General features: G+C 52.1%; 1 protein-coding gene across 2 annotated transcripts; it reads left to right on the top strand.

The window, feature by feature from the left end:
- The first annotated feature begins 445 nt into the window (after positions 1-445).
- On the top strand, positions 446-25767 carry Tnks1bp1 (tankyrase 1 binding protein 1). Of its 2 annotated transcripts, none has more exons than XM_028762925.1 (12): positions 446-505; positions 3247-3359; positions 4339-4972; positions 6678-6747; positions 10868-12223; positions 14540-16638; positions 22718-23087; positions 23337-23487; positions 23603-23739; positions 24429-24586; positions 24824-24896; positions 25327-25767. In XM_028762925.1, exons 2-11 carry the CDS (start codon positions 3266-3268, stop codon positions 24882-24884), a joined length of 5130 nt encoding a protein of 1709 aa, XP_028618758.1. In that variant the 5' UTR covers positions 446-505; positions 3247-3265; the 3' UTR covers positions 24885-24896; positions 25327-25767. The 2 variants fall into 2 exon arrangements, with proteins under 2 accessions (XP_028618758.1, XP_028618757.1); XM_028762924.1 differs by lacking the exon at positions 446-505 and adding an exon at positions 2849-2949.
- The last annotated feature ends 1562 nt before the right edge of the window (positions 25768-27329 follow it).

The raw sequence follows: 27329 nt of genomic DNA, 5'->3' as shown, positions 1-27329 counted from the left end.
ATCAGAATTTATCCACGTGCGGTGGTCACGTCGTTTTCCGCTCTCAGAAGACGCAGGTGTAACAGGAAGACTCTTCAGTCCGCCAACGGTTCCCTTCGTCCTGCCCGCGCTCTATGGTGTTGTAATCAATGTAGGCTTGGGGAAAGCTGTCCAGGGCGGTTTCCTCTCTAGGCAGTCATCTCGGTGGCGCTGGGGTAATATTGCGTCAGTTTCGCCTAAATCTGAATCAGGACCGGCCCCTCATTTACAAGGTCATGAATAATTATGTGGAATCTGTGCTTGTTTGCATACGGTGCGCCGGGCTCTGCTTCAGCATCGTTTTCCTACCCCCCGGTTTCCTACATGAATATTCATGAGCGGTATGGGGGCGTGTCTCTGGGCGGGGCGAGGGGTGGGGCTCCGGGGTTTGCACTGGCACGGTCCGGCGGTGACGGTGGCGGCGGCGGCAGCGGCGGTCACTGGCGTCGGGGTGCCTCGCTGAGTGGAGCCGGTCCCGGGGAAGCGCGTGAGTGCGCGGCAGCAGGAGGGGGCGGGGTCTGGGGATGGGGACAGGGAAGGGCATGGAAAGAACCCAGCGCCTAGCAGCCGCATCCTCAGATTGGGGCGGCAGCGATGGGAGGGGGTCACCGGGAAAGTTTGAGAGGGCCTGGGGCTTTGGGGACGCTCCGGCGCTGCGGAGCTGGCGCGTGTGTGCGGGGGTGGAAGGCGTCCGTGCAGTGAGCCAGAAGAAAGCGGGGAGAGGCGAGGGTGGGGCGGGGCCGGGGGCGGGCGGAGCTGCTCGAAGGACCCCTTCCTTGCCCTCACCGGCCCCCTTCCCTGGCTCCCACGGCACGCCCCCATCCACCCCAGGCCGCCTCCACCGAGTCCCCATCGCCAGTCCTCGGTCTGTTCCTTCGCGGGCTGCTTGGCATCTCGCGCAGTCTTCGGCTGCTGCCGCCCCCTCCTTCTCCACCCTCGTCTGCTCCTCCTCTTCGGCTAGCCGCTCGGTGTCCGTAAGCTCCCCACGGAGGCCCTCCAAACAGCCCCTTGCCCTGGGCTGTTCCATCTTCCTGTTGGCTCCCCTCTTCCAACACTTAAATCCCTCCTGACCGTACTAGCTGAACGTCCAGCAGGAGACCTTTAGGGTCGACCCTGCTTCCCTCAGGCCCTTCTGAGTGCTTGTCCAGGGCTGGGGCTACTTAGCTCCTTTCCATTCTTTGGGGGCTGCCTCTACTCCCAGGGCTGTCTGGTTTCCCTAGACCACTAAGGGTGGGGAGTTCGTGAGGCACTGCGATTCTGCAGCTTATGGGCATGGCCTTGGTTACCTGGGGCTCCTGGCTGGGGCCTCTCTACCGTAGCCACCTCCCTCGTTGGGGACTCAGAGCCTGTTTTCGTCTCTGCAGTTCCTTATAACCTCAGAGGTGTCCATCAAGCCCCCAGGTGAGAGGGGTTTTCTCTTCTGGACTAGTTTTTCTCCATTTCTAACCACCCACACCATATCTCTTGTAATAATATTCAAGGACAAGGAAGCAATCTTGTATATATTTTTAATTTTATTTTTTTCTGTCATTTCTCCACCCTCATACGTTTTTCACCCACATACAAGGGAAACAGCCCGTGGTAGTTGGCTGGTCAGCTGATTGACATTGAAAGAGTGGAGTTACTGACTGTACCCTTTTTAAATAAGCTGGGACAGGGTCAAGGGGATGGGGGCACCTTTTGCAAAGGTTGGACACCACAGGTCGCTTTTAGAATTGAGAACTGTCTTCTCAGACCAGCTGGAGTGGGAGGGGAACTTTGAGGTTGCAACCGAGGGTTGGAGAGGGTTGGGTTGCCCTCCAGGGCTCTGTGCATTCCATACGTTTGGCAGCTTCTCCTTGCTCTTGAACCAGAGGAGCAGTGCTCTCTAGTCACCAGGCTGTTGAGCCTGAGGGGGTCTTGTGAGTGGGAGGGTGCTTCAGCAGTCAGGGTGGGAACTGAGGAGGTGGAAAGCCTGAAGAATTTGAGGTGGGGGGACATGAAGGGATGGTCTAGAGCTGCAGCCCAGGGTAGGTGGAGAGGTAGGTAGAGGTGGTAACCAAGGATATCAGTTAGCTCACTGGAGACACTGAATGGAATCACGTTAATAATGGCCAACTGTTACTTATCACTTCCAGGCTTGGTATTTTGGATGCATTGTTTGGCTTGAAACTCATTTAATACCCTATTTTTTTAGATAGGGAAACAGCCTGAGAGTATTCACACAGCTCTTAAGTGATAGACCCATTTAGTTGTTAAATCTTACAATATCAGATTCAGAGGCTCCCGGCACTACCATGTGGCTGTCATCTGGTTTAATTTCTTCTGAACCCTCAAAGCTCCTTCAGGATGCACACACATTCCCATTTCACAGGCTTTGCAGGTCCCTCCCTGACTGCCCTGGAAGGGGGACCCCAGGGAGTTTTCCTCTCAGTTACACCCCCCACCCCCATGCAATCAAGCCCAGTCAGTCCTCCCTGCCCATCCTAGGCCGGCTCCTCCTTCCCCTTGGCTAGGCCCTGGAAATCCAGTGGGAGGCCATTGCTATGGTAACAGGACTAGGCCCTGGCTTTACCTCATCAAATTCCAAGCTGAAGCCAAAACGATTGAGAAATTAAAGGGAAAAAAATGTATTCCAGATGTTTACTTTTTATTTCTTATTTCCCTGTGTTTGGATGAGACAGCTCATGAGTGCTGGAGGGTGGCAGGGATATGGAAGGAGAATGGGGGTGGGGGTGGGGGGATAGGGAGCCACTCCCAGCCATAGAGGGAGGGAGGAGAATGGGAAGGGGGGGCCGGCTGTGGGGCGGAGCCCCAGGTTGGGGAGGAGCGGGTTTTTCCCGTCTCCCATGAGGTGATTCCAGAGACTTGAGAGTTTCTGGCCTTCTTGCTCTGCTCAGAGTGGACATCTCGAGTGGGGCTCTCTGACCCAAGAGGGTTGCCTCAGGAACTGTAAGTAGGGTATCACAGGAGGGAGCTTGGGGGTGGTGTGGGTGGAGGTGGCTCCCTCACGTGCTAGATCATTGAGGTTCAGAGCCAAGAGTTGGAGAGTTGTGTCAAGAGTTGAGGATGTGGCTGTGGGGACCTTCCTGGCCTCCTCCTGGAGTTGTCTCTTCCTGTCCCACACTGCCTGGGTTAGAAATAGACTTCCTTGGCTAAGCCTGTTGCCTCTCCCAGCTCTTTCCCTTCTCCACCTCTCCCTTTCCTGGGTCTTCAGCCACCCCGCTCACACTACTTCCCGTTTCTCAGGCAGGGCGTGCTGTATGTGATGAAAGGATCCACTCTCAGGGAAAGCACAGCCATGGCTTCCCCACTGCCCCAGGATATGGAGGAGGAGCTGGCGCCTGTTGGCTCAGAGCCAGGTACCAATGGGTGATGGGTGTAGGGTGGGGCTGTGACTGGGAGGAGGGCGTGGAGGGTAGAGGCTGCACCCCTATTCTGTCCCGGCAGGTAGCTACCTGAGTGACAGTTGAGGAGAGTCTGAAATGAGTGCTGAAGGGCCTTGGTGTCTGGTGGGCATGAGGTAGATCTCTAGCTGGGGTGGAAGCAGAGCCTTTGAGACAGGTCCAGGGAGTCTTTGAGAAGGAGACACCGAGGCACAGAAGGAGAAACGGAGTGCACTTCTTTCTCCCTGTCTAGACTTTTTAAATGCTTAGCTGAATGAGTGGGTGATACAAGATTCTATTATAGAAGGTTGTGGCCATGAGTAATTCCCAAGGTCTTTTATTTGGCATTACAATGCCTTATATAGAAGGTAGATTTCTGCCCTTGTTTTTTTTTTTTTTCCCCCTTCTTCCTTCCTGTGCCAGATTTACTTCTGTTTGACATAGGTCAATAGAAAGTTTGAATTCCTGATAACCAACTGGATAACAGAGGCGCCAAGAGGAGGGGAGGCAGGGAGACTAGGGGGGCTCAGCGAGGATCAAAACTTCACTGTGGAAATGAGCTATAGAGGATTGTAGAAAGAAATAGGACTAAACTGGGTAGACAGGCTGACTGCATGGTGAGGCCAAGCAGATGGATATGCTTCTTTGCTCAATTCATTCATTTGGTAGGAATCTGTGTTAGGAGCAGCATAGGGTGCTAGAGGGATAAGGAGCCAAAGCACCCGGAGTTTTTATGAAGGGAAGTGGTAAATGTTGTAGGAGTTTGGAGAAGGTAGGCTATATAATGGGTTGTGAAAAATCAAGGAAGGCTTCATGGAACAGGCGGTACTGACTTGTTCACCTAGAACAATGGGTTCCGAAGTTGGAGTGTGGAAGATTTGGTGCAGCAGGAGTCACAAGAATTTATGTTTCATGGTTCTTCAGTCAGTTCCTAATGAATCCTTCCTTCTGAAAGGTGACCCACGAGCCAAGCCCCCTGTCAAGCCCAAGCCTCGGGGCTTGCCCAGTAAGCCAGCTCTGCCTGCCAAACCCAGCCTTCTGGTGCCTGTCGGGCCTCGTCCTCCTCGGGGTCCCCTGGCTGAGCTGCCTTCTGCCCGGAAGATGAACATGCTGGCAGGACCTCAGCCCTATGGTGTCAGCAAGCGTCCACTCCCATTTACACCAAGGCCTACAGCTGAGGCAGCTACCAGAGGAGGAGAAGTTACCCAAGAGTCTGGGAAAGAGGATGCTGGGAAAGAAGACTTGCCCCCTTTAACACCTCCAGCTCGGTGCGCTGCCCTGGGGGGTGTGCGCAAGGCCCCTGCCCCCTTCCGTCCCTCCTCTGAGCGGTTTGCAGCCTGTACAGTAGAAGAAATTTTGGCCAAGATGGAACAGCCTCGGAAAGAGATCCCTGCTAGCCCTGACCGCCTCTGGGGCTCCCGCCTCACTTTTAACCACGATGGAAGTTCTCGATATGGCCCCAGGACCTATGGTGCCTCCTGCCCCAGAGAGGAGGATAATAAGACTCCTGCCAAAGGATGGTCCCAGGAGGGGCCAGCAGAGATTCCTGCAGAGTGCCAGGAAGAGCATAGTAAGACTCCTGAGGAAAGGTAAAGGCTAAGAGTTTGTATAGTTCCTTGAAGTCTTGAAGGGGCTATGGAATGAGGGGGCTCCCATTTGGGTTATCATCTTTACCGTCAGGTTACTTATGTGAATACAGGCAAACCCAGGCTAAGTCCCAGAGCATCTCTAGTAAATGGTGGTGGTGCTGCTCCGTGTGTGTGTGTGTGTGTGTGTGTGTGCGTGCATGTGTGTGCATGTGTGTGCCTGTGTGCGTGTGTGCTCTTGTGTGTGTGTCCATTCTTAGGAATTGAACCCAGGTCCTTGTTCATGCTGCGTAAGTGCTTTATCATTGAGCTACATCCCCAGCCTACTATAGCTCTCTTTACAGAGTTGATAGATGGAGAGTCGTACTGTTCAGCAGACTAGTTTGTAGTTCTGTGAGTACATATCTGTGTTCTTTGGAGGAAGGGACTGCTAAGTCCATTTTAGAGATTGGAAAATCAAGGCTCCAGAGTGACTTCCTAGCGTCTCTCAGCTTAAATCCAGATGTGTATGATTCTAAAACCTGTGATCTAAACTGCTAGGTCTCACATGCAGAGCACCATGCTGGGGCTCCAGCCAGGGGCGTGTTGACTCTGTAGAGTATAATCTTTGCCTGTGAGGACTGTGATGGGCTTCAGCTAATCTCTGCATAGAGATTTCTTCTGTTTGGAGACATTTTCCTAGATGCACTTCTTACCGATAGCTGGCCTGCATGTAAGGGAAGGCTGGCTGGGAGGCGCTCTTTGGGTCGTTGGACTCAAGGCCTGGAGGGATGTGAAGGATTTGGCCACCTAAGGCTTTTCAGGGCAAGAGATCACCAACCTGAAGAATGCAGAGTTAGGCCCAGTGGTTGCCTTCTCTTTCCCACTGTGGAGGCCAGGCCTGTTGTGGTCTGGGCTGAGTCTGGAGCTGAAGTCCCTGCCCTGCCCTGCCCTGCCCTGCCCTGCCCTGCCCTGCCCTGCCCTACCCTACTCTACCCTGCCTTACCCCACCCTCCAGCCTGCCTTGTTCTCACTGAAAACACCTGGTGGTTGTGCTGCTCCTTCCACCCCTTCCCCAGGACCAGGGCTACTGGGAGGCCATCCTCTTTCCCAGCCTGGATGCCTCTCTCCATCTACGAAGGGTTCAGTCTTGGAAAATCACCCCCACCCCCATTCCCCAATCCTCCAGGAAATATTAGCAGGGCTGCTGGGACCAGTTGCATTCTGGCCAGAGAAGAATTTTAACTCCTCAGGGACTAAGAAAGGAAGACATTATCTTCTTGGGAACCTCTGAGTGACCTGGACACACATGATGCTGTTCTATAAGAGGGGGCAGATTAACCCTGTGTGTACAGGAAGGGAATGGGTGTTATGTCCTGGGCATTTTCTCCGTGGGCACAACCTTCCTTATCTCTAGAGCTTCCAGGACAACTTCAGGAGTAAGTCCTGAGGTGTTTAATCTTTGGGTGTTGTTAAACTTTCTTGGGAGGGTTAACTTCCCCCCTTTTCTGTTTTGTGACAGACTTCAGCAGTCTTTTTGTTTTGGTTTGTTTTTGTTTTTTTTGAGACAAGGTTTCTCTGTGTAGAACCATGTCTGTTCTGGACCTTGTTCTGTAGACCAGGCTCAAACTCACAGAAACTGGCCTACCCCAGCCTCCCTAGGATTAAAGGCATGCGTAACTACACCCCATTGCCCCACGAGCTTGACTTCTGTCTCTCTTCCTCTCAGGAGCCTCACCTCCATCCTGGCAATGAACGGGGACCTGGCTAAACTGGCTAGCTCTGAACTGCCTACCGACGTGAGTTGTCTTTCTGTTGTGAGTACAGCTGCGTAGAGTGGAGTTGGGGTGTCATCTGAGATCACTTCTTATTCTCTCAGTTTAGATGAGGGACACTGTGGCCCATGGACTTGCCCAGGGACCTGCTTCCAAGACTCAAATTGTTTTTTAAACTCCCAGGCCAGTGTGCCTGGTCATTAAGGTCATCATGGTTGGTCATGATGATTGGGCAGTACTTACGATAAGCCCTGCATTGACCAAGCCCCTACTGTGTGCTGCTGAGCATGGCCTAGAGGTGTTTACAATTTACTCCTTTTGGTAACTCTAGCTAGTAGGCTTTGTCAGCCTCTTTTGAGAATGACAGGACTCAGGCTAAATAACTCTCTTGGTCTGAGGCAGGACCTGAAATATTTTGACTGTTGAATTCTCCCTGGCTATGCCTGGGTTCAGAAAGGGGAAAGTCTGAGTTTCCTATTCATTGTCTCATCTTATGAAGCCTAATTTTCTGAGCAGAATGTGTCAAAATGGCCCTTGTTTGGAGAGCCATTGTCAGCTAGAGGGTGTCCCAAGTGCCCTGGAATAGAGAGATGTGACTCTGTGTATGTGTGTGCTATAGGTTGGAACACCAGAGAACAAAGCCCACATTGCGTCTGCTGTAAGGACCGCACCTTCCAAAGGGAGGCAGGCAGACACTAAGAGAGACATCCTGTAAACTGGCAGATACATAAGGTGTTGCTTGGAGAACTGGGGAGGTCATGTGCTGGGTGAGGGTAATGGGAAGTCTTCACTATGTAGGTCAGGTAGCGAGTGGTGTGATGCCTGAGGAACAGCATTCTCGGCAGAGGACTCAGTGTGTGCAGAGGCGATGAAGCCAAGAGCTCTGGGGGTGCATTGAGAGGAGGACTAGGTGGTGGTGAGGACCAACAGGCAATAATATCAGCTGGCACAGTGGCCTGGAGGCGTCTAAAGACTTTGGCTTGAGCAAGGAGAAGATGCCATTGAGCAGTTTGAACAGTTACAGGAGTGGCATCTGAGGGCCTAGTTGTAAGGAGACATGTTGCTTCTTAGGTTAAGAAGAGGTTGCAGGAGGGAAGTCAGAAGGGATCAAGAGGATTGTTAGCTGGATCCAGGTGACTTGACGGATGATAATGGCTACTACAGAGGGGTCTACCACAGAGGCGTCCGTTAGGAGGTGGTGGGATCTGGATTGATCTGTAGGTGATAAAGAGGCGGGACATTCAGAGTCTCTCCTAAGGAGAAAGGGAGAGAACGAGCAGAATGTAGGAATACCCCCAGACATTTGGCTTTAGCAACCAGGATGGTGAGGTTCCCACTTACTAAAGGGAGACCTTTAAAGAAAAAGCATAGCTGGGAGACATATGAGGGTTTGCTTTTGAGTCTGCTGTGTTCATGATGCTCTTTAGACATCCAAGTGGGAATGCCAGCTGGATGATTGGATAGAGTATGACATTTAGCGGAAAGCAGGTGTGTCAGAAGGGAAGTCTTAGGATGTTGTCAGTGGTGGCTGAGACTGACTCAGGTCACCAAGGGAGTAGGTGATACACTGGAGGGAAGAGGCCCAAAGCACAGCAATGGAGACGGAGAACAACTCTAGAGCCTGGCAAAGCAAAGAGTGCGCCACTGCAGGAGTATGCCAGCAGCTGCCAGTACCTAGGCTGGGTTGCCTCCTCTGGTTAGCATCAATTGGCTTTAGCTCCAGGAAGGTCCTCGGTGACCTTGGCAAGTAGTTAGGTGGAAGGCATGAAGGAGAAAGCCTGTTTGGAGTGAGTCTAGGAGAGGTGGGGCAAGAGGAACTGTGTGTAGTGAAGGTAACCAATACTTTCAAGAAAACACATGGTAGCTTAAGAGATGTGAGGCCAGAGCGGTCTCGGGGTTTCTCTCTCTCCCTCTCCCTCTCCCTCTCCCTCTCCCTCTCCCACCCCCACTCCATTCACCCCACACACAACCTATTTACAAGTCTCCCCTCACCCCTCCCACACCTCCTTCCCACCCTCTCTCAGCTAATGGCCTTGCTTCCGGTTCTCTGAGAACAGAAGAGAAAGCCAACACACTGCACCTTTCCTATCCGCCACCAGGAGCCTGGAAGCCTAAGGGCTTGGTTCTCTTTCAGTGACCAGGCACTGTCCTTGCTCCAGGCTAAGGTCAACCCCCTTTTTTTCCTTGCTTACTGGCTTTTTCCTCCCCCCTCCCCCTCCCCCTCTCTCCCTCCTGTTTTCTGTTAGACAGGAAAGTAGAGCAGTTGGTGTGCTGAGGGAGGGATCCGGTAGGGAGGGAAAAGTCAGTGATGCAGGAGAGAGAAGGGGTTGACCTTAGCCTGGAGCAAGGACAGTGCCTGGTCACTGAAAGAGAACCAAGCCCTTAGGCTTCCAGGCTCCTGGTGGCGGATAGGAAAGGTGCAGAGTGTTGGCTTTCTCTTCTGTTCTCAGAGAACCGGAAGCAAGGCCATTAGCTGAGAGAGGGTGGGAAGGAGGTGTTGGAGGTTTGAGGGGAGACTTGTAAATATGTTGTCTGTGGGGTGAATGGAGTGGGGATGGGATAGTGGTGGGTGGGTGTGGGGTGGGATGCAGTAGGTTGGTGAGCACTCTGGAACCAGTTTGTAGATCAATGATGAATCTGAAAGGGAGACCAAGTATCATTGCTGTGTGTTTTTCTCCAGCCACGTAGCTGCCCAGGTTCTGGAGCCAGCAGACAGCTGCATTTAAATAGCTTAAATCAGTATGATGGACAGAGAGTCGGCAGCGTCACCGGCTGTGTTGTGTGAAAGGCGACTGTTGATGGTAGTAAAAGAGAGTTGAGGGCTAGGAGGGGAGAGAGAACTGCGAGGAGGAAGTAGAGTTCCTGACCCTTGCTTCCCAAAGGGGTTGAGGAATGAGAGAGCTGGGAACATAAAAAGAATGAGCAGGACAAGTAGGAAGTGGGCTGGGCTGGTGGCCGACTTGACGTAGAGACTGGAGACAGCGGTGATGAGAGTTATTGGGAAGGACTGGGGCTAAATGAATGACCTCAGAAGAATGCAGGGCACAGGACCAAAGGATGCTAGACAGTCGGCAGCTCTTGGAACCGCTGTGAACTTATGTAAAGGTGATGTTGGGAGGCTCTTGGTGGTCCAGGGACTACTGCTTTCAAAGAATAAGTGGCTTTCAGGAGACTGATGGGGATGGGGCATTAATGATACAGTTTAAAGTCTGGGATTATTGCAGAGGAGAATGGGGGTTGGGGTTAGGGGCTAGAGAAGAAGTAGAATTCTTTCCCAGATCCAGCAGGGGGTAACAGCACTGGAGGCAGTGGCTAGGGGTCATGACCTCAAGTGGTAGGGACTTCAGAAGTTGGGATAGTGTCAGTGTTCATTCAAATCAAATGAATGTGTTTGGGGAGAAAGCAGAGTGGAACAGTGCAGGAGAACCAGGGGCCTGGTCCCACCTCTGCCTCCTTCCTTTCCCTGATGTCGTCTCCTCTCTCTGTTCCCAGTAACCATAGCAGATTTTTCTTTTATACTGGGGGCCAATATGCACAACTCTTTTTTAATCCTTGTCTAACTCTGAGGTAGACGATGGTATCAGCCTGAGAGTATAGGTGGGAACCCAAGGCCCCAGGCGACCCCGTAGGAATTAAATGTTCAACTTCTAGGAGGCAGTATGAGGATTACTAGGAGCCATGCACCTTTCGTGACTCCCCTTAGTCTTTGCTTGAACCCATAGCCTCCGTGCCTCCTTGAGTTGTACTGAGACCTGTGGGTACACAGAGCAAAGGAGAGAGATCCATTCTTTCACTTGATGATCCTAGGAGATGCTCTGGGCTTGGAATGAACTTGTAGTTTTCTGGGGCAAGCTCTTTCCCTTCCATTCATGTACGTGGTCAGCAGATTTCCCCCTTCTTCCATTTATAAAGCATAGGTTGCTTGCCCGAGAACTCTAGCCTCTTGGAGGAGATCCTTAAGTGAGCCTTGGGGTTTGAGCCACTGAAATAGTGAAAATGTTGCCAAGTGACTAGAACGTGGCACCTTTTCTGGGGCGATGACCTGGTAGAGGAGCCTTGCTTGAATTCACCTCCTGAGCCTTTCTCTGTGTGAGCTTGGACCCAGCTGAGAAGTGAGTGACAACTCTTGCTCTTTCTCTTGCAGGTTTCCAAAACCCGGATCACCTCAAGTGCAGATGTTTCAGAGCATGGCCACTCTACCAGCCCAGTCCTCCCTGCTAAAGTCTCTGTCCCAGCCTCCGAGTCTCCAGGGCTTTCAAGCCACCAGAGTTCTCCCTGCCACTCTCAACTTTCTGAAACCCAGAGTCCTGAAGCTTCTGAGGCTTCCATCCACCTCCCTGTGACTCCAGCATCCCCCAGCGCAGCCTTGCCCCATGAGCCTCCCTGCCATTCCCCCAGCTCAGAGCTACCTGCTGCGGCAGCCCCAGAAACCCTCAGACCCAACAGCTCTCCTGTGGAGACAGTCTCAGGGCACCACAGCCCAGAGCAGCCCCCAGTCCCCTTGCCTCAACCCCTGACTGAGGGGGCTGAATTGTCAGACCTCACACGAACGTTCCCATGTGGGGAGGAGGCAGCAGCTGGGGGTCACACAGAATCCCGTCCCAGCAGCCTGGGTCAGCGCCGTTTCTCAGAAGGTGTCCTTCGGCCACCAAGCCAGGACCAAGAGAAGCTGGGGGGCTCACTGGCTGCTCTGCCCCAAGATCAGGGGAGCCAGTCTGCTCTAGATCGTCCCTTTGGTAGTGGGACAGAGTCTAACTGGAGCTTGTCACAGTCATTTGAGTGGACCTTCCCCACAAGGCCCTCAGGTCTGGGTGTGTGGCGGCTGGATTCCCCGCCTCCATCTCCCATTACTGAAGCAAGTGAGGCTGCAGAGGCTGCTGAAGCTGGCAATTGGGCTGTATCTGACAGGGAAGAAGGAGTGTCCCAGCTGGGACCAAGAACACCATCAGCTCCAGAGAGCCCAGGAAAGCCTATATCTGGGGTTCAGGGAAATGATCCAGGCATATCTCTACCCCAGAGAGATGATGGAAAGAGTCAGACTCAGTCCCCAGCTGTTCTTACCCCTACAGTTGAGGGCCCATCTGGAACACCCTTACTGCAAGCAAAGGAGAACTATGAGGACCAGGAGCCACTGGTGGGGCAGGAGTCCCCGATTACTTTGGCCACTAGGGAGGCAGCCCTACCTGTGCTAGAGCCAGTGCTGGGACAGCAGCAGCCAACACCCTCTGACCAACCCTGTATCCTCTTTGTTGATGTACCTGATCCTGGGCAAGCATTGTCTACTGAGGAGGAGGTGGTGACCCTGGGCTGGGCAGACACTACCCAGCCCATGACAGAGGCTCAGGAACCCTGTAGTGTGTCTCCTGAGCCTACAGGCCCTGAAAGCAGTTCTCGATGGCTGGATGATCTCTTGGCATCACCACCACCCAACTCAGGCAGTGCGAGGCGGGCAGCCGGAGCTGAGCTAAAGGATATACAATCACCAAGTACCTGCTCTGAGGTAAGGTGGACATAGGGAGGGAGAGGGCATCAGGGGTAGGGTTTGGGTGGGCTTCATTCTTTTAACATGGACACCACAGAGGGCAAGGCAGCTGTGGACCCACATCTTGTTATCTGTAGTCATTAGCAGAACTGCATAGGGTTGTGCTTAGGGTTCAGCTGTTAAGAGTTCTAGTCCTGACACCGGTATTCACTAGCTGAGTAGTCTTAGGAGTGAACCTTAATTGTAACCTTTGCCCTTTCATAGACATGTGTGCACATGGTGCACGCACATACAGAGGCCAGATCAACCTCAGGTATCTTATTTGTTTTTTAAAGATTTATTATTTATTTTTATGTATATTAGTACTCTATCTGCACGTATACCCAGATGCCAGAAGAGGGCATCAGATTCCATTACAGACGATTGTGGGTATTAACCTCAGGAACTCCGGAAAAGCAGCCAGCTCCCTTAGCTGCTGAGCCATCTCTCCAGCCCCCCCCCCCCCAGGCATCTTAGTTTTTAAGACAGGTCTCATTGTACCTGCAGAAAACCTATTTACCTAGTCTGGCTGGTTGTCCGAGCTCCGGGGATCCTCTTGTCTCTGCCTCCCCATTACGGGGATTAAAGAAACATGCCAAAAAACTTTTTGGTACCAAGGAGCTGAACTTGAGCGCTGATGCTTGTGCTGTAGCCGTCTCCCCAGCTAGTGAAATGGAGAAAGTGCCGCATGCAATGTACAGCACTGCCAAATAGTCAACCTGTTATTCCTGGGTGTATTATGCAAGGGAATGTTGTGTGGACTTGGAGGGTTCATCTGCTAGCCTAGGTCTGTTACCTGGGCTTGGTTGGCTCTGCCCAGGTGTGAGTCAGATACTTTTCTACCCTCTGCCTCAGTTTCTGTGACTGTGATAGGCTGTAGCTCAGAGAGTGAGAGGATTAAATGAGTTAGGGCATGTAAAAGTACTGAGGTTAGTGTTGGGCTCATTATAAATGCTTTGTAAGTGTTGGCTTTTACAACTGGAATTCCCGTTGAGTTCGAGAGCTGTTTTGGAGCCCAGCAGCTGAAGCCCGGAGGAAGTGGTGCCTTGTGCAGAGTTACCCAGCGAGTTAGTGGCTGGGCCTAAGCCAGGACCAGCCCAGTCGTCGGCTCTGTGCCCTTTCTCCTACCAGACTGCATTTAATGGCTAGGATCCAGGTGGCTTTTGAGACATATTTTTTCAGTCCTAGACTGGACTGGTTGGGGTGGAGCTGGAGGCAAGGAGGAGCCCCCGCAGGCCCTCTGGAGTTTGGAGGAGGAGGGAGGAGTAGGAAAGGGTTAACACCACACTGACTCCTGCAGTAGGTGTGTCTGTCCCAGGATGTGGGTGACTCAATTGGCTTCTGGGCGGGGCTGCCAGAACGGCAACTGCTCCTGGAGCCAGGAGCAAGACCAGGACGGGCAGGAGCCAGAGCCGTCGGACTGGTCCTGGCCAGGGGAGCAGCCCAGCCCCGTGCCGGTACCTGGCTCACCTAGCAGCCCCAGGGTGGTCAGTGGGGAGGTGGGGGGGCATGGCCTGGCCTGGGGAGAGGGAAGATAGCATGTCTGTCCTGGAACGGCTTCTGGCCAACGCGGCACTGCGGGACGAGGCTGGCAGGCTCCGAAGCCCTGAGCCCCAAGCCCGCCCGCCCTCTGGCTCTGGGGTGAGTCAGGGAAAGTTGGGTGGGGGTGCAGGGAGCCTTTTGCCCTCACTTTCCTGGGCTGGCTGAGGGTGGAGTCTTCCTGGGGAAGAAGGGCCCGGGTGCTCACTGGTGCTAGAACAGCTCTGGGTGCTGTCAGTACCTTGGCTTGCAAGGTAAATTGTAAGTCAGTTGCCCTTCATTGACACTGTGCCCCCTCCTCCCAGTCCCATATTTAGGCCTCTCCTTCAGGCAAGATTTCTCCTGGCAGCTAGCCAGGTGTTGCCCAAGGGCTGTAAACATGACCACAGGACTGTCCCATGCGCGTCCATGTGTGCCAGGCTGTTTAAATGGCTCTTGATGGATCATCTCAAAAAGGTCCCATGTAGTAGGAATTACCTGTTTAAGAATGAGGATCCTTAGGCCCAGAGTAGTTAAGTGATTTGCTCAAGGTCACACAGCTGAAATCCTGGCAGCGTTCTTCTGCCAGAGTGGGGCTCTTAGGCACTAGATAGCCATCGTTCTCAATTTGGAATGACTCCCACCTGGATTAACCCTAAAATCAATCAGTCCCTCCTTCCCTCCCCCCCCCCCTCCCCCCTCTTTCTTTCCCTTTTGTTTACTTTCCTTTCTTTTCCTTTTTTTCCCCTTTTCTTTTCATCTTCCCCTGTTTCCCAGGGACTCCTTGGCTGGGCCCAGAAAGACCTGCAGAGTGAATTTGGGGTTGCAGCAGACTCTCAGCCCAGCGGTTTTGGTCCTTCCAGCTGGTCTCAAGATGCTTCTCAGAACTACAGCCTTGGGGGCAGGAGCCCCGTTGGAGATGCAGGTCTTGAAAGAGACTGGAACAGCAAGTGTGGGCAAAGATCCAGGGAGGGGAGCACTAGGGAGTGGGCCAGCAGACACAGCCCTGGCCAAGAGGTGATTGGAATTGGCAGCAGCCAAGATGAGAGCGAAGTGCCTGTCCATGAGCGGGCAGTGGGAAAGCTGGCCCAGCTTGGCACTCAGGGCCTGGAGCCTGATGCACAGGAATGGGAATTCAGGAAGAGGGATTCCCAGGACCCTTACTCCAGCCGTGACAAAGAGCTCCAGGACCACGAGTTTGGGAAGCGAGATTCCTTGGGTTCTTTCAGCACCCGGGATGCTGGCCTTCAAGACTGGGAGTTTGGGAAGAGAGCGTCTGTGAGCACCAACCAGGATACGGATGAAAACGATCAAGAACTGGGGATGAAGAACCTCTCTGGTGGCTATAGCATCCAGGATGCTGAAGAGCAGGACCGGGAGTTTGAGAAGCGAGATTCTGTACTTGACATCCGTGCCCAGCAGGACCAGGAGTTTGGGAAGAGTGCTTGGTTAAAGGATTACAGTGGTGGTGGCTCAAGGGCACTCGGCTCACAGGAGAGAGGATTCGGAACACGATCTCTGAGCTCTGGGTTCAGCCCTGAGGAAGCTCAGCAGCAGGATGAGGAGTTTGAGAAGAAGACTCCAGTTGGCGAAGACAGGTTTCGTGAGGCCAGCAGGGATGTGAGTCCACTGGAGGGAGGAGCATCCGGGGCCCTGCTGAGCCCCAGTACATCTAATTTGCAAGATGGAGCTACCAGGCCAAAAGACAACTGGCAAGATGGTGACTCCAGCCAGGAGAGCACAAGGCTGCAGGGGAGAATGCAGGCAAAAAGTCAGAGCCCTACCAATGTGGACTTGGAAGACAGAGAGAGAGAGCAGCGAGGCTGGGCTGGGGAGTTCAGCCTTGGTGTTGCAGCCCAGTCGGAGGCAGCATTTAGTCCAGGGCGGCAAGACTGGAGCAGAGACGTGTGCATGGAGGCCTCTGAGAGCAGCTATCAGTTTGGCATCATCGGCAATGACAGAGTGAGTGGTGCTGGCCTCAGCCCTTCCAGGAAGAGTGGAGGTGGCCACTTTGTGCCTCCTGGAGAGACAAAGGCCGGGGCTGTGGACTGGACTGACCAGCTAGGTCTCAGGAACTTGGAAGTGTCTAGCTGTATGAGTTCTGAAGGCTCAAGCGAAGCTAGAGAGAATGTTGTGGGACAAATGGGCTGGTCAGACAGCCTGGGCTTGAACAATGGCGATCTGGCCAGGCATTCGGGCACTGGAGATTCTGAGGAGCCCAGGGGCATGGGAGTTGGGGAGAAGGACTGGACTTCCAACATGGAGGCGAGGAGCAGAGATTTGCCAGGGCAGGGAGATGTAGGAAGGCACAGCCAGGCTAGAGAGAGTGGTGTGGGGGAGCCCGACTGGTCAGGTGTGGAGGCTGGAGAGTTCCTTAAGTCAAGAGAGCGTGGAGTTGGACAGGCAGATTGGACACCTGATCTTGGATTGAGAAACATGGCCCCAGGGGCAGGCTGCAGCCCTGGAGAGCCCAGGGAACTTGGGGTGGGTCAGGTAGACTGGGGTGACAATCTAGGCCTGAGGAATTTGGAGGTGTCCTGTGACCTAGAGTCAGAAGGCTCTCGGGGCTGTGGAGTTGGGCAAATGGACTGGGCACAGGAATTGGGACTCCGGAACCTTAGGCTCTGTGGTGTCCCAAATGAAGTTAGGGAATGTGGGGTGGGGAGAGTGGGCCCTGACCTAGAGCTAGATCCCAAGAGTAGCGGCAGTTTGTCCCCTGGTTTGGAGACTGAAGACCCCTTGGAAGCCAGGGAGCTGGGGGTTGGTGAAACAAGTGGGCCAGAGACACAGGGTGAAGACAGCTCGTCACCTTCCTTTGAGACTCCTTCTGAAGACACTGGGATGGATACAGGAGAAGCACCCAGCTTGGGAGCCAGGTAAGGTACTCCATCAGGGGGCTGGGAGGGAGGGTGTGATTGCTCTTTAAACAGGGGACCTCTCGGAGGAGGGAAACCTAGCTCTCTCCATGGATTCTAGTGTTCAGAAAACAGTCCTTCAGGGCTGTGACGGTTCAGTTCCACATTTTATATTTTATGATGAACTTTGAAACACAAAAATTAAACGCATTCTATTTTAGAAGATGAATGTAAAATTTGAGGTACCATTTTGGGCTTTCTCAATGACTGAGTTATGGCTGTCTAGGGAAGTAGAAGCTGCCACATCTTTTGGTTTCTGGCAAGTTTCTCTCTCTCTCTCTCTCTCTCTCTCTCTCTCTCTCTCTCTCTCTCTCTCATTCTCTCTCTCGGTGTGTGTGTGTGTGTGTATACAAGTGCACATGAGTGTGCAGGCACATATATACAAGCCTCTGTGCTTGTGGATGGAATGACACTACCTCTGCTGTCATTTCTGTCATGGTCTATCTTTTTGGGGGTATGTTCTCTCACTATTCTGAAATTTGCCAAGTAGGCTAGGTTGGCAGGCCAAGGAGCCCCAGGGGGATCACCTGGCTTCTGCCTCCCCAGTGCTGGGATTACAAGCACATACCACTGTGTCTGGCCTTTTTTTCTCCCTTAAAGCAAAGCAAAGCAAAATAAAACAAGAAAACATGGAAACTGGGCATTGTGCTCAGTGTGCACTCTTGCAAGAGCAGCACTTCACCAAGCGCGGTATCTTTCTTCCTAGTACAGTTTCTGGTGAGCTCTGTAGGACTCAAGCTCTGATCCAAAATGAGCCCCTGGGATGCTTGCACAGGTAGTGTGGAAGCTACCCTGTGGAAGCTCAGGTTACCACAGCATACATTATAGTAGCCAACCAAGGGCTTGGGAACTCAGGGGTCTAGCCTGCTCTTGTCTTAGTATCCAGAAGAGCAGTGGCTGAGGGATCTGAAGTTGTTGAGAACCAAGTCCCAGCCCTGTGACCTTGACCCCCAACCCTTTTTATATTCTTCACCTTGGCTGACCTCAGATGTCCTAGGTAGGCCATGCTGGCCTCAAGTTCGAAGAGATCAGCTTGCTTCTGCATGCTGAGTGCTGGGATTAAAGGCATGCCATTTGGGGAGAGGGACAGGCTGGTAAGAACCAACCAGTCTGTCTCATGGATGTTCTAAAACCAACCGAGGCGGTTTCATACCTTGTGGAAAGGGTACTTCGGAAAAGGCATTGCTTCTCATTCGTTAACATTCTCATCCATTGAGATTTGGTTTTCTTTTCTTCGGTGTGTAGAACATTTTACCTTTTTCAGTCCCAGAGTGGGAGCTTCCTCCCAGGCATGTGGGAAGGGAAGGAGAGGGAGGTGTTGGAGGGGGGCTGTTCTAAGTGGAAGGGCAGATGGCAGTGGGAGGAGAGCAGGAGGGACCAGGAAGGGGCTAGGGAGGCTCTGGGTGGGGGATTGAGAGAGACATTTGGCGTGGAGGGGGAAGAGGGAGAGAGCATAGGGTTAGGAAGTGGGCTGAAGAAGGGAGTTCTCAGTCCGCTTGTCTGGTTGAGAGGAGGGGTAGGGGACAGGGAGTGGCTGAGGTTGCAGGGGCGTCAGTAGGGAGTGGGAATGTGCAGATCTAAATGTTAGGGGCCGGGGTGTGCGTGTGGGTGTGTGTGTATGTACGTGCGTGTATGTTCCTGTGAGCCTGGACTGGTTGTTGAGCTCTGAGCTTCTGTTACCGTGAAAGGCCCAGGGTTCCAGCAGCAACAGTCCTGGCAAAAGGGAGTACAGCTTCTGTGTCCTCAGTTTTCTTCCTGGGACTCAGCCCTCTCTACCTGAGTGTTCAACTGTGCATTTCACTGCATGGATCTTCACGGCTGCCCCATGCAGCAGGAGAGGGATTTTGATTCTGTCCTCTTGTGAAGTTGAGAGATGGCGTGACCGTCTTAAGGTGGTAGAGGCTACACTACACCCCTCTGACTCCCTCCCGTCAACTGCTTTCAGGTGTGGCCACTCTATTCAAAGCAGATTACTAAGAGTGGAGAGTCTGCCCTCTGCCTCACTGGGATTGGTTCTTGAAGAGGGAGATGGGCATTCTCTTCTGGGTTTAGGATGGAGGGAGGAGGCTCCTTGCAGGCTTAACAGGACAGTAGCAGTGAGGATGGTTTTGATGATGAGGCTGCTGGAGGCTCCTACTAAGCAGCCATGCTGTTTTGAGCATGGCTACCAGCATCCAACACGTGGTCACCTGAGTTTAGAGTTTATCTCAGACACAAGCATTGTTTGTAACAGTAACATGTTTAGTCCACAGCTGGAAGGAAATCACTGTTTGGGAGGGCCTGTGTGCATGCCATGTTTTCTGATCCTTTCTGATACAGTCCCATGTTTGGAAAGAGCTGTGTGCCCTGTGGCCATGCATGTGACTTAGTGTCTACTAGCATTATCTGGGACTTGAAGTTGAGCAAAGTTTTCCAGACTTACCTGACTAATGTCTAGGGAGCTGGTGCTATGACCGTCTGACATGGGGAAAGAAATACACTGTGGAATGCTTATCTTTCAAGAAAAATTTGGAGATTTCTTTTGTATCAGGAAGTCCTTGAGAACGGGTCAGAGTAGTCTGGCTTGGGGCCCATCTGCTAGCCCTGATTCTCTACCCACCTCTGTGACCTCAGGAGAGCCAACCGAAGCACTGGCCTTTTCTCCTCATGGTATCTTTGGCCTTCTCACCTCAGGAGCTGTACGTCATAGGTAAAATGAGAATTTACTCCAGGCACTCTTGGAGTTTGCTTGAAGTGCAAAGTGACTGATACAAACCCCGCCTCTCCTGTGCTAATTGCTCAAACAAACCAACCAACCAAAATAGAAAGCCAGAAATCTAGTCGCCTGCATTTGTATCTGTTTTGCAAGTGTGGATGTGAAGTGTCTATAAAGGGAAGCCCCTTGGTGACATTTTTGTTGCTGTCCTCATGTTGAACAATACATGGTGGATGACAGTCATTGGTCGGACTGCTGGCAGGACTATGATAGATGAGCATGGAGGGGGTGTGAGGGTGAGCTCGAGCTGATCCTCTGGATTAGGGCCATCTCATCCTGGAAAGAGTGGCACTTCCGGGTCTGCCAGAGCTGGTACAGGATCCTTCTTTTCTGCTCTCTTGGTCATTCCTTGCTCCTGCCCTTTGGTCCCCACAATGCAAAACCTTCCCAGCCAGTCTGAAATCTTTGTAGGCTGTAAGAAGACTCAAAGGTCATTCAGTCCAGCTACCTCATTTCAGGGATGGAGAAACAGGCCCAGCGGGAGAGTGTGGTTTACACAAGGTCCCACTGCTCGTGATTGTGAATTCCTTTCTGTTCCCATGGACTCTTACTGTCTGAGCCTCCTCCATGTCTCTCTCTGGTGTCTTTGTCCCAGCCCCGGCTCTGATGCTTCCTCATTCCAGGCATTAGAGCCGGAAACACCAGGTCGTGCTGCAGATCTGTCCCTGCATTTCCAGCAGGAGCAGTAGTGGAGGGTAGTATCGGGCAGTTTGGGGCAGTTTAGTCACGTTGGGTAGTGAGTGCATTTGGAGGGTTTGGGTGAGCCATCCTCTCAGGCTAGGAATGTCTGTTGAGGAGGACTATGGTAGCAATTTGTATCTATCAGGTATCAACTGAGTTGTGGGTACATATTTCTGCCAGTAAGCCCAGTGAAGTTCTGGGACTTTTCTGACTCCTATTTTAACAGATGATGAAGCAGAGGCTTGGACTGGGCATGGGTCTTGGGACCAAGGCTGCTATGGGTGCAGGGCAGAGCCTATGTCTCTGTAGGCCTAGCAGGCTCAGCACCCAGATTCCTGTCCTTCCTGTCCTGCCAGGAAGCCTGTGGATGACCTGAGCTCCGAGTAAGGAAAGCTTCTCAGATGCAGAGGGCAGAGAGGCCCTTGGGTGGGTGTGTACTGCATTCCCCCGGGTTCCATGTTCCATTCACCCTTAAAGCCCCCTCAGCAGAGTTTCTTACTGCCTTCTGCCCGAAGTGGGCTGAGAGTAGATCTCTCAGTCTTTTCTCAGTTGGCTCACATCCTCTCAGTGGCTTTGTTGTCCAGGCTGGGTGGGGTACCATTGCTGTAGTCTGGTTAGAGTCACCTCCCTGACTCTAAGCTGGCTTCAGGATGAGCTGGCTTTGGCTCCCATCCAGGCTTGCTCTTCGTTTTGCTGTGCTGTATAGCCTCTGCCACCTCCTCCCACTCTCTGTCCCTCCCATACTGCTTTAATTTCCATCTGTCAGCAGCTTATGGAGGGACAGACTGACACATTTCTCCCTGTCCCTGTCTCATCTTCCTGGTGAAGATTGATTCACCTGCCTGAATCTTTACCTTCTTCAGTATCACCAGCTACTCAGCAGCCCGGCTTCTAGGCATTGCCCGCTAGCCCTCACTATACCTGTATGGGTTAGGGTGTGGCTTTGGGCTGTGCCTGTAGGTGTGGTGAGTACCAATACCCACCCACCCTATCCTAGGTGTTCGACAAATGAGCATGTTTTAGGGAGTGGCAGCTGGACATGGCATGGGTGGTACCCTCCTGGTATTTATGCCTGCTCTGAGAGAACATTGGGCAGAAGGCACATTGTTGTGCTGAAGTCCAAGGTGACCCTGCCTTCTCATCTTTTGTGTGATCTCATCTATGGGGCAGAGATGCTGGGGACACAAAGACAAAAAGGAGACTTGCTTTGCCCTTGAGGAGCTTGCAGACAGGCAATGGAGACAAACACACAGGATCGAAAGCAGTCGGGGCTGGAGGTCAGGGCCCATAACTCTCAGGGCTGAAGGGTTGTGTAAGCTTGGGGAAAGAGCAGATGGGCCCATTCTTGGCTTACCCCAGGAAGTGTGACCATCCAGCACGTGCTTTCGAGTGGAGCGTGAACTGCAGTAACTTAGAGCAGCAGTAATAAATGCTATCTCTGGGAATGTCCTGAGTGTTGGATGCTATGCTGATGGGCTTAGATTTTTATTTTTTCCCTTTACTAATGACTCTGTAGAGGAACACTGGGTATTTCAGGCAGAGGGACTCATGCAAGGGCTCAGGTACAGGCACCGTTCCTAACTCAAAAATCCAAAACCCTAAATCTGAAACATTAAAAAAGCATTTCTTCAGATTCACATATTTTTAAATTTCGTGTGTATGGGTGGTTTGCTTGCACGTGTATCTGGGTATCATTCATGCATGCATTGTTTGTGGGAGCCAGAAGAGGGTGTCGAATCTCCTGGAACTAGAATTAGAAATGATCGTTAGCTGTCATGTCATCTCTCCAGCTCCATACAATATGAAACGTTTTGAGCACAGCATGAAATCACATAGAAATGCACAGCTGGCCTCAGTTATGGGTCAGTCTGCATGTACAAGGTAGATAGGAGACATAAGGGATGTTCTGGTTTAGCTTTTGTTTTCCAGGTAGCTCCTTCTGGGGCTAGGGAGACAGCTCAGCCAGGAGAGCGCTTACAGACTTGAGTTTGGTTCCTGGAACCCAGGAGAAAGGCTAGATGTGTGGTGATGTGGTAGTCTCACAGTGGTGGGAAGGCAAAGAGGGGAAGGTTTCTGGGACTTCCTGGCCTGCCCACTAAGCTTACCTGATGAATGTCCCAGGCCAGTGAGAGATCCTATCAAAGGAAAAGGAACGGGGCTGGTAAAAGAGCCTACTGTCTGTCAGTGCTTCGCTATCTAAGTTTGATCTTTGGGACTCACAGGGTAGAGGAAGAGAAACTGACTCCTAAAAGTTATCCTTGGAGACAGAGAGACAGACACCACACACACACACACACACACACACACACACACACACACGTTGTTCTTTGGCCTCAACATACACGTTCACATGCACCGACACACAAAGAGATCTTGTTCTCTGCATGTGCAAATATTTTAAAACTCGGAGAATCCAAACTCTATAAGAAGGCCCAAGCATTTTGATAAAAGCTTCCCGGCCTGTTGCACATGATAAAACCTGGACTGGGACCTTCCAAGCAACCAAGCAGGCTCAGCCCTTTCTGTGCTCTATGCTTCAGGGAAGAGAAATGAGGTCTCACAGGTAGGTGAATGACTTTGATTTCTGGCCTGTCCCTTTTGCAGCCCCAGTAGGTGTCTGGCTCGCTCTCCACCTTCTGGCTCCCAGAGCCTTCTGGAGGGGATAATGACAGCCAGCAGCTCTAAGGGAGCTACTCAGAGAGAATCAGCAGATTCCGCCCTCAGGGTTCTGTTGGAGGAAGGAGGAGTCACTGCAGGTGCTGGCCAAGGGGAGCCCCAGGCGTCCAGCAGAGACCCTTTGCCTTCCTCGAGGCCTCAGCCTGATGGTGAAGCCAGCCAGGTAGAAGAGGTAGATGGCACCTGGAGTCTTACAGGGGGCGCTAGGCAAGATGAGCAAGTGTCAGCCCCGCCCCCCCAGCGGCCTCCCCGAGGACTTCTGCCCAGCTGCCCCAGTGAGGACTTCTCCTTTATAGAGGTCAGTGGAGAGTGAACTTGTCATGGTGGATGGGCTGTTGGAAGGATCAGGGTATGTGGGTGATGTGTCAAAGCCCCATTCTCAGAGCTTTCCTGAGCTGTAATGGGAGACAGACACAGGCTATGGGTTGCCTCTTGACAACAAGAAACTGCAGCAGCCTTCAGCTCCTGGGGTGATGTTGAGGTGCTCCTCTGGGGTTAAGCAGGGCTATGGGTCAGCAATAGCAATTGTTGCTATTGTTTTGAGCAGGACACTGAGATCCTTGATAGTGCCATGTATCGGAGTCGTGCGAACCTAGGGCGTAAGCGGGGCCATCGGGCCCCAGCCATCCGGCCTGGGGGTACCCTCGGACTGTCAGAGACAGCAGACTCGGATACTCGGCTGTTCCAAGATTCAACCGGTACAATCAGTGTGTTAATTGAATGGAGTCTGTGTCAGTGTCTGGCTTGTGTGTGGGTAAGGGTGGTGTCTGGCATGTTGCTCAGGTTTTGATACACTTTCCCTAATGTTTGCAGAGCCAAAGGCCTCCCGGGTGCCATCTTCAGATGAGGAGGTGGTGGAGGAGCCTCAGAGCCGCCGGACACGGATGTCCTTGGGCACTAAAGGGCTGAAAGTCAACCTTTTTCCTGGCCTGAGCCCATCAGCCTTGAAGGTACCATCTGATCATTCAGCACACACACCCAGCCATCTGGCCTGCCAGCCTTGTACAGCATTTTCAACCAGCCAACCGTCCATGCATCCGTACACCTCACAGTCCCTTTCTCCTCTCTTCTCTTCTTGTGCTAAAGAGGGTTCTGGAAGGTCCCCTTGTTCCTTGCTTGACTCTATGCAGTGTGCCAGGTTTGATGGAAGAAAGAACAGGGTGTTCTTTCATCTTTGAGCCTCCAGGGTACTGGATGGGGGATTGAAGGGTGGGCATAGTCTACACCCATGAGTAGCTCAGGTGAAGGGCAAAATGTAGGTGTAAAGAGGGACTACAGCCATGGGCTGGGCTGTTCAGTAAAAGGAGTTATTCCCTGACCCTGGCTGGGAATGGGAGGTGGCTTGGGTAGGGTTTCTTGTAAGCAGTTAGTTTCTCTTTATCTTAAGGTAGGCACAGGAGTTGGCTCTGGGGTGGGGACAGACAAGCAAAAACACTGGTATGAGAAGTCACCCCTCTGTTCAGCCTTGTTCACTGACAACTTTCTGATGTGTTCAGGGTGCGACGATCAGCTCTGAGGGACACAGATCTCTTACTGTCTATAGAGGGATTCAGGTTTGGCCCAGGGGACTGCACACGCTTGTTAAAGGCCTCATCTTCTGAATCCTGCTGCCTGTCTGTCTTTTATCTGTGTTTCCTAGGCCAAGCTACGCTCCCGGAACCGCTCAGCTGAGGAGGGGGAGGTGACAGAGAGCAAATCAAGCCAAAAGGAGTCTTCCGTCCAGCGTTCTAAGTCCTGCAAGGTCCCAGGGCTAGGGAAGCCCCTTACATTACCCCCAAAGCCAGAAAAATCCTCAGGGTAAGTTAACAGTTCTAGGGATTTTTTTTTTTGGTCTGGAGCTTTGGGTATTATCCTCAGAAAAGGAAGCCTACTTTATAGAGGTGGGAAACTGAAATTAATTGCTTCATGTTAAATAGGGGCTTCCAGACGTGCAACTGAACCCCAGGCTGCCTCTTCTGAATGGAGGGTGGGTGTTCTTACCTTGTTCAGTTTCTTTAAACTTTGTGTTTATGACCTTTGTACTCTGCCTTCCAGGTCAGAAGGATCATCGCCCAACTGGCTGCAAGCCCTGAAGCTAAAAAAGAAAAAGATCTGATCAGGGGCCAAGGTAAGGATGTGCTCCTGGGTTTGGGTGGAAGTTGGGTCTGGTGTGGAGGACTTGGGAGGCCCTGTCCTGTGCTCTCTTCCAGCCCTTAGCTCTCCACTTTCTGTGAGAGGCTGGAAGGAGGCAGGGGAGACCTGGTTAGGTCTCTTGGCTCCTCGAAGTTTATTCTTGAGGCTGGTGTTTATCCTGGGTCTGAAGAGGGGAAAAGGCTTCCATCCCAGCCTGTATCCTATGTGTTGGACAGTCCTTCAGGTGCTGTGGTTCCCCTAGTGTGCTCAGCTAGCCTGTGCAGCTTAGAGCTTCTAACTTGAGGTCCTAGCAGGGACCTCCTCAGCACTGGGCTCACATGAGGGAATCAGGATGTCTAGAGGGCAGAGGAAGCAGGAGTCTCATTTCTTCTCTGACCTGTGTCCTCTCTTCCACCCAATTGCAGGTCCTTCCCATCTGGCAGTCTCAGGCAGTGCCGTTCCTGTGGGGTCCCCAAGTGAGGAGACAGCTGGAGCCCCACCAGGGCTCATCCTGCAGCCTCCTTTCCCCTCCACTTCTGAGGAGTGTCTGGGAGGCACATTTATGCACTTTGTATCACCGTCCCAACTTCTTGTACCCCTTCCGCCCCAGCCGGATCCCTGTCCCCAGCGGTGGGAGGTCTTGTCTCTTCCCTTCACCCTCTTTGCTTCCATCTTTGACCTCCCTTGGGTTTTCTTTTGATACCAATTTATAGCATTTTTATAAAAGCCTTTGATTTTTGTAATGGGTGGGGCCCCACCCCAAGCCCCACCCCAGGTCTTCCTCTGCCCTGCTAGGTGCCCCACAGAGACCAATGACATTTTACCAGTTGAAACAATAAAGTTTTTTGGGAATTGGTGTTGTCCAGGATTGTGGTGTGTGTCGAGGACTCATGTTCCCCCACTGTGGGGCAGCATTTGGAAAATGCTACTTCCCCACTATGTTAGCTTAGCTTTTCCCTCCTGTGACAAACTACTTGAACAGACACCTCAATGGAGGAAAGATTTACTTTGTCTCGTGGCTTCACTCCATCAGGGGTGGGGGTGGGGTGTAAGGAGTGGGGGCCAGGATAGAACAGAGCAGAGGCATTATGGTGTCTGGGAAACAGAGAAACCCTTTGTTTTGGGGCTAGTGGGTTTCCTCTTGCTTTTATTCTACCTGCTTCTCAGGATGTTGGGTAGTACCAGGGACATTCGGGCTGAATCTTCCCTTTCTGGAAATGCCTCCTTAGACACCCAGAGATGTATACTGATAACTAGGCTCTTCTCCATCCAATGGACTTAGCCAGCATACTCCAACCACCGGAAACTTACTCAGGTGTCTATTAGACACGTCACTCTCCTTCCACTCTCTGAGCTTAGTGTCTCTGGAGGCAGGAGGGTATACCAATTTAAACACCACTAGCCCATCTCAGTAGTTTGACACAAATTTTTATTTCTTGTTTATGGTACAGTCCTGCAAGGATTGGTAGTGGGGTGACTTGTGTTTCAGTCGTTTGGAGTTCAAGGTCCTTCCTGGCAAGCATTCAGAGGAGGGAGCAGGGAGAAAGTCTTCTATCACTTTGGGCTGCTGTAACAAAATAGGTCGTGCGGCTTAGAAACGGATTTATTTCTGATGGATTTGTCTGCTGGGAAGTCAAATCACAGTGCCGTCAGATTCCATGGCTGGTGAGAAGTTAATTCACGGTGTACAGACAGTTCCTTTTCCACTGTGTCCGCACACAGTGGAAGTGACCATGCAGCTCCAGGGCTTTTATAACCTACGGATCTCACGGATGATGACTACTCTCAGTCATTTCCCAGAAGAGCCTGTTATTCCACATATCATCCACTTGAGGTTAGGATTGCAACAGTCCAGTGACAGGCATTCCAGACCCACATTCCAGCCATCCGAGGTCTTAATATCACTTAATCAGCTATGGATGACAGTTCAAGGTGCTGTTTGTCCTGGAGCACATTGCTTTCCAGCTGTGAACCCACAAAACCAGACATTTTATATGTGTCTTGACTACACTTACAGGACAGTCAAGAGCTGGACATTCCCAGTCCAAAGGGAGAAGTAGAGAAGAAGGCAGGAGTGAAGCATTCTCAGAATGTCCAAAGTCTTTAACCTGGAAAACAAGGCTCTGCCTCTCAGGCTCACTGGAGTAGAAGTCACACCTTCTAGAACTTCTTGGTTGGTGGTCTTGTGCCCAGGGTTGATTTTTTTTTATAGCTTTCTTGGCATTGTATACATATACCTCACACTGGGATTATAGGCTAATGGCTCTTCTGTTGTGAGGTCTCATGGAACCCATGGCTCCACTGGACATGGTCCTAGTGGGCTGTGTGACTCTCATTAAGTCTATACCTTCATTGTTTCCTTTCTGGGCCCTGAGACACCTTTGGCCATTCTTTGGCATTCAGGTGAAGGTAACCATGTCCTGAAGAC

This window comes from Grammomys surdaster, unplaced genomic scaffold, assembly GCF_004785775.1.
Source record: "Grammomys surdaster isolate TR1022 unplaced genomic scaffold, NIH_TR_1.0 136, whole genome shotgun sequence".
NCBI lineage: Eukaryota > Metazoa > Chordata > Mammalia > Rodentia > Muridae > Grammomys > Grammomys surdaster.
Note: the sequence above shows the minus strand (reverse complement) of the source record. Positions and strands in the feature narration are given on the sequence as shown.

What these genes read in the sequence shown, in the direction of transcription:
- Tnks1bp1 (XM_028762925.1), top strand. Translation starts at nt 3,266, where the DNA reads ATGAAAGGATCCACTCTCAGGGAAAGCACAGCCATGGCTTCCCCACTG. An exon ending in GCCTGTTGGCTCAGAGCCAG is followed by an intron (nt 3,360 to 4,338) that starts GTACCAATGGGT and finishes TCCTTCTGAAAG; the next exon opens with GTGACCCACGAGCCAAGCCC. An exon ending in AGTAAGACTCCTGAGGAAAG is followed by an intron (nt 4,973 to 6,677) that starts GTAAAGGCTAAG and finishes TCTTCCTCTCAG; the next exon opens with GAGCCTCACCTCCATCCTGG.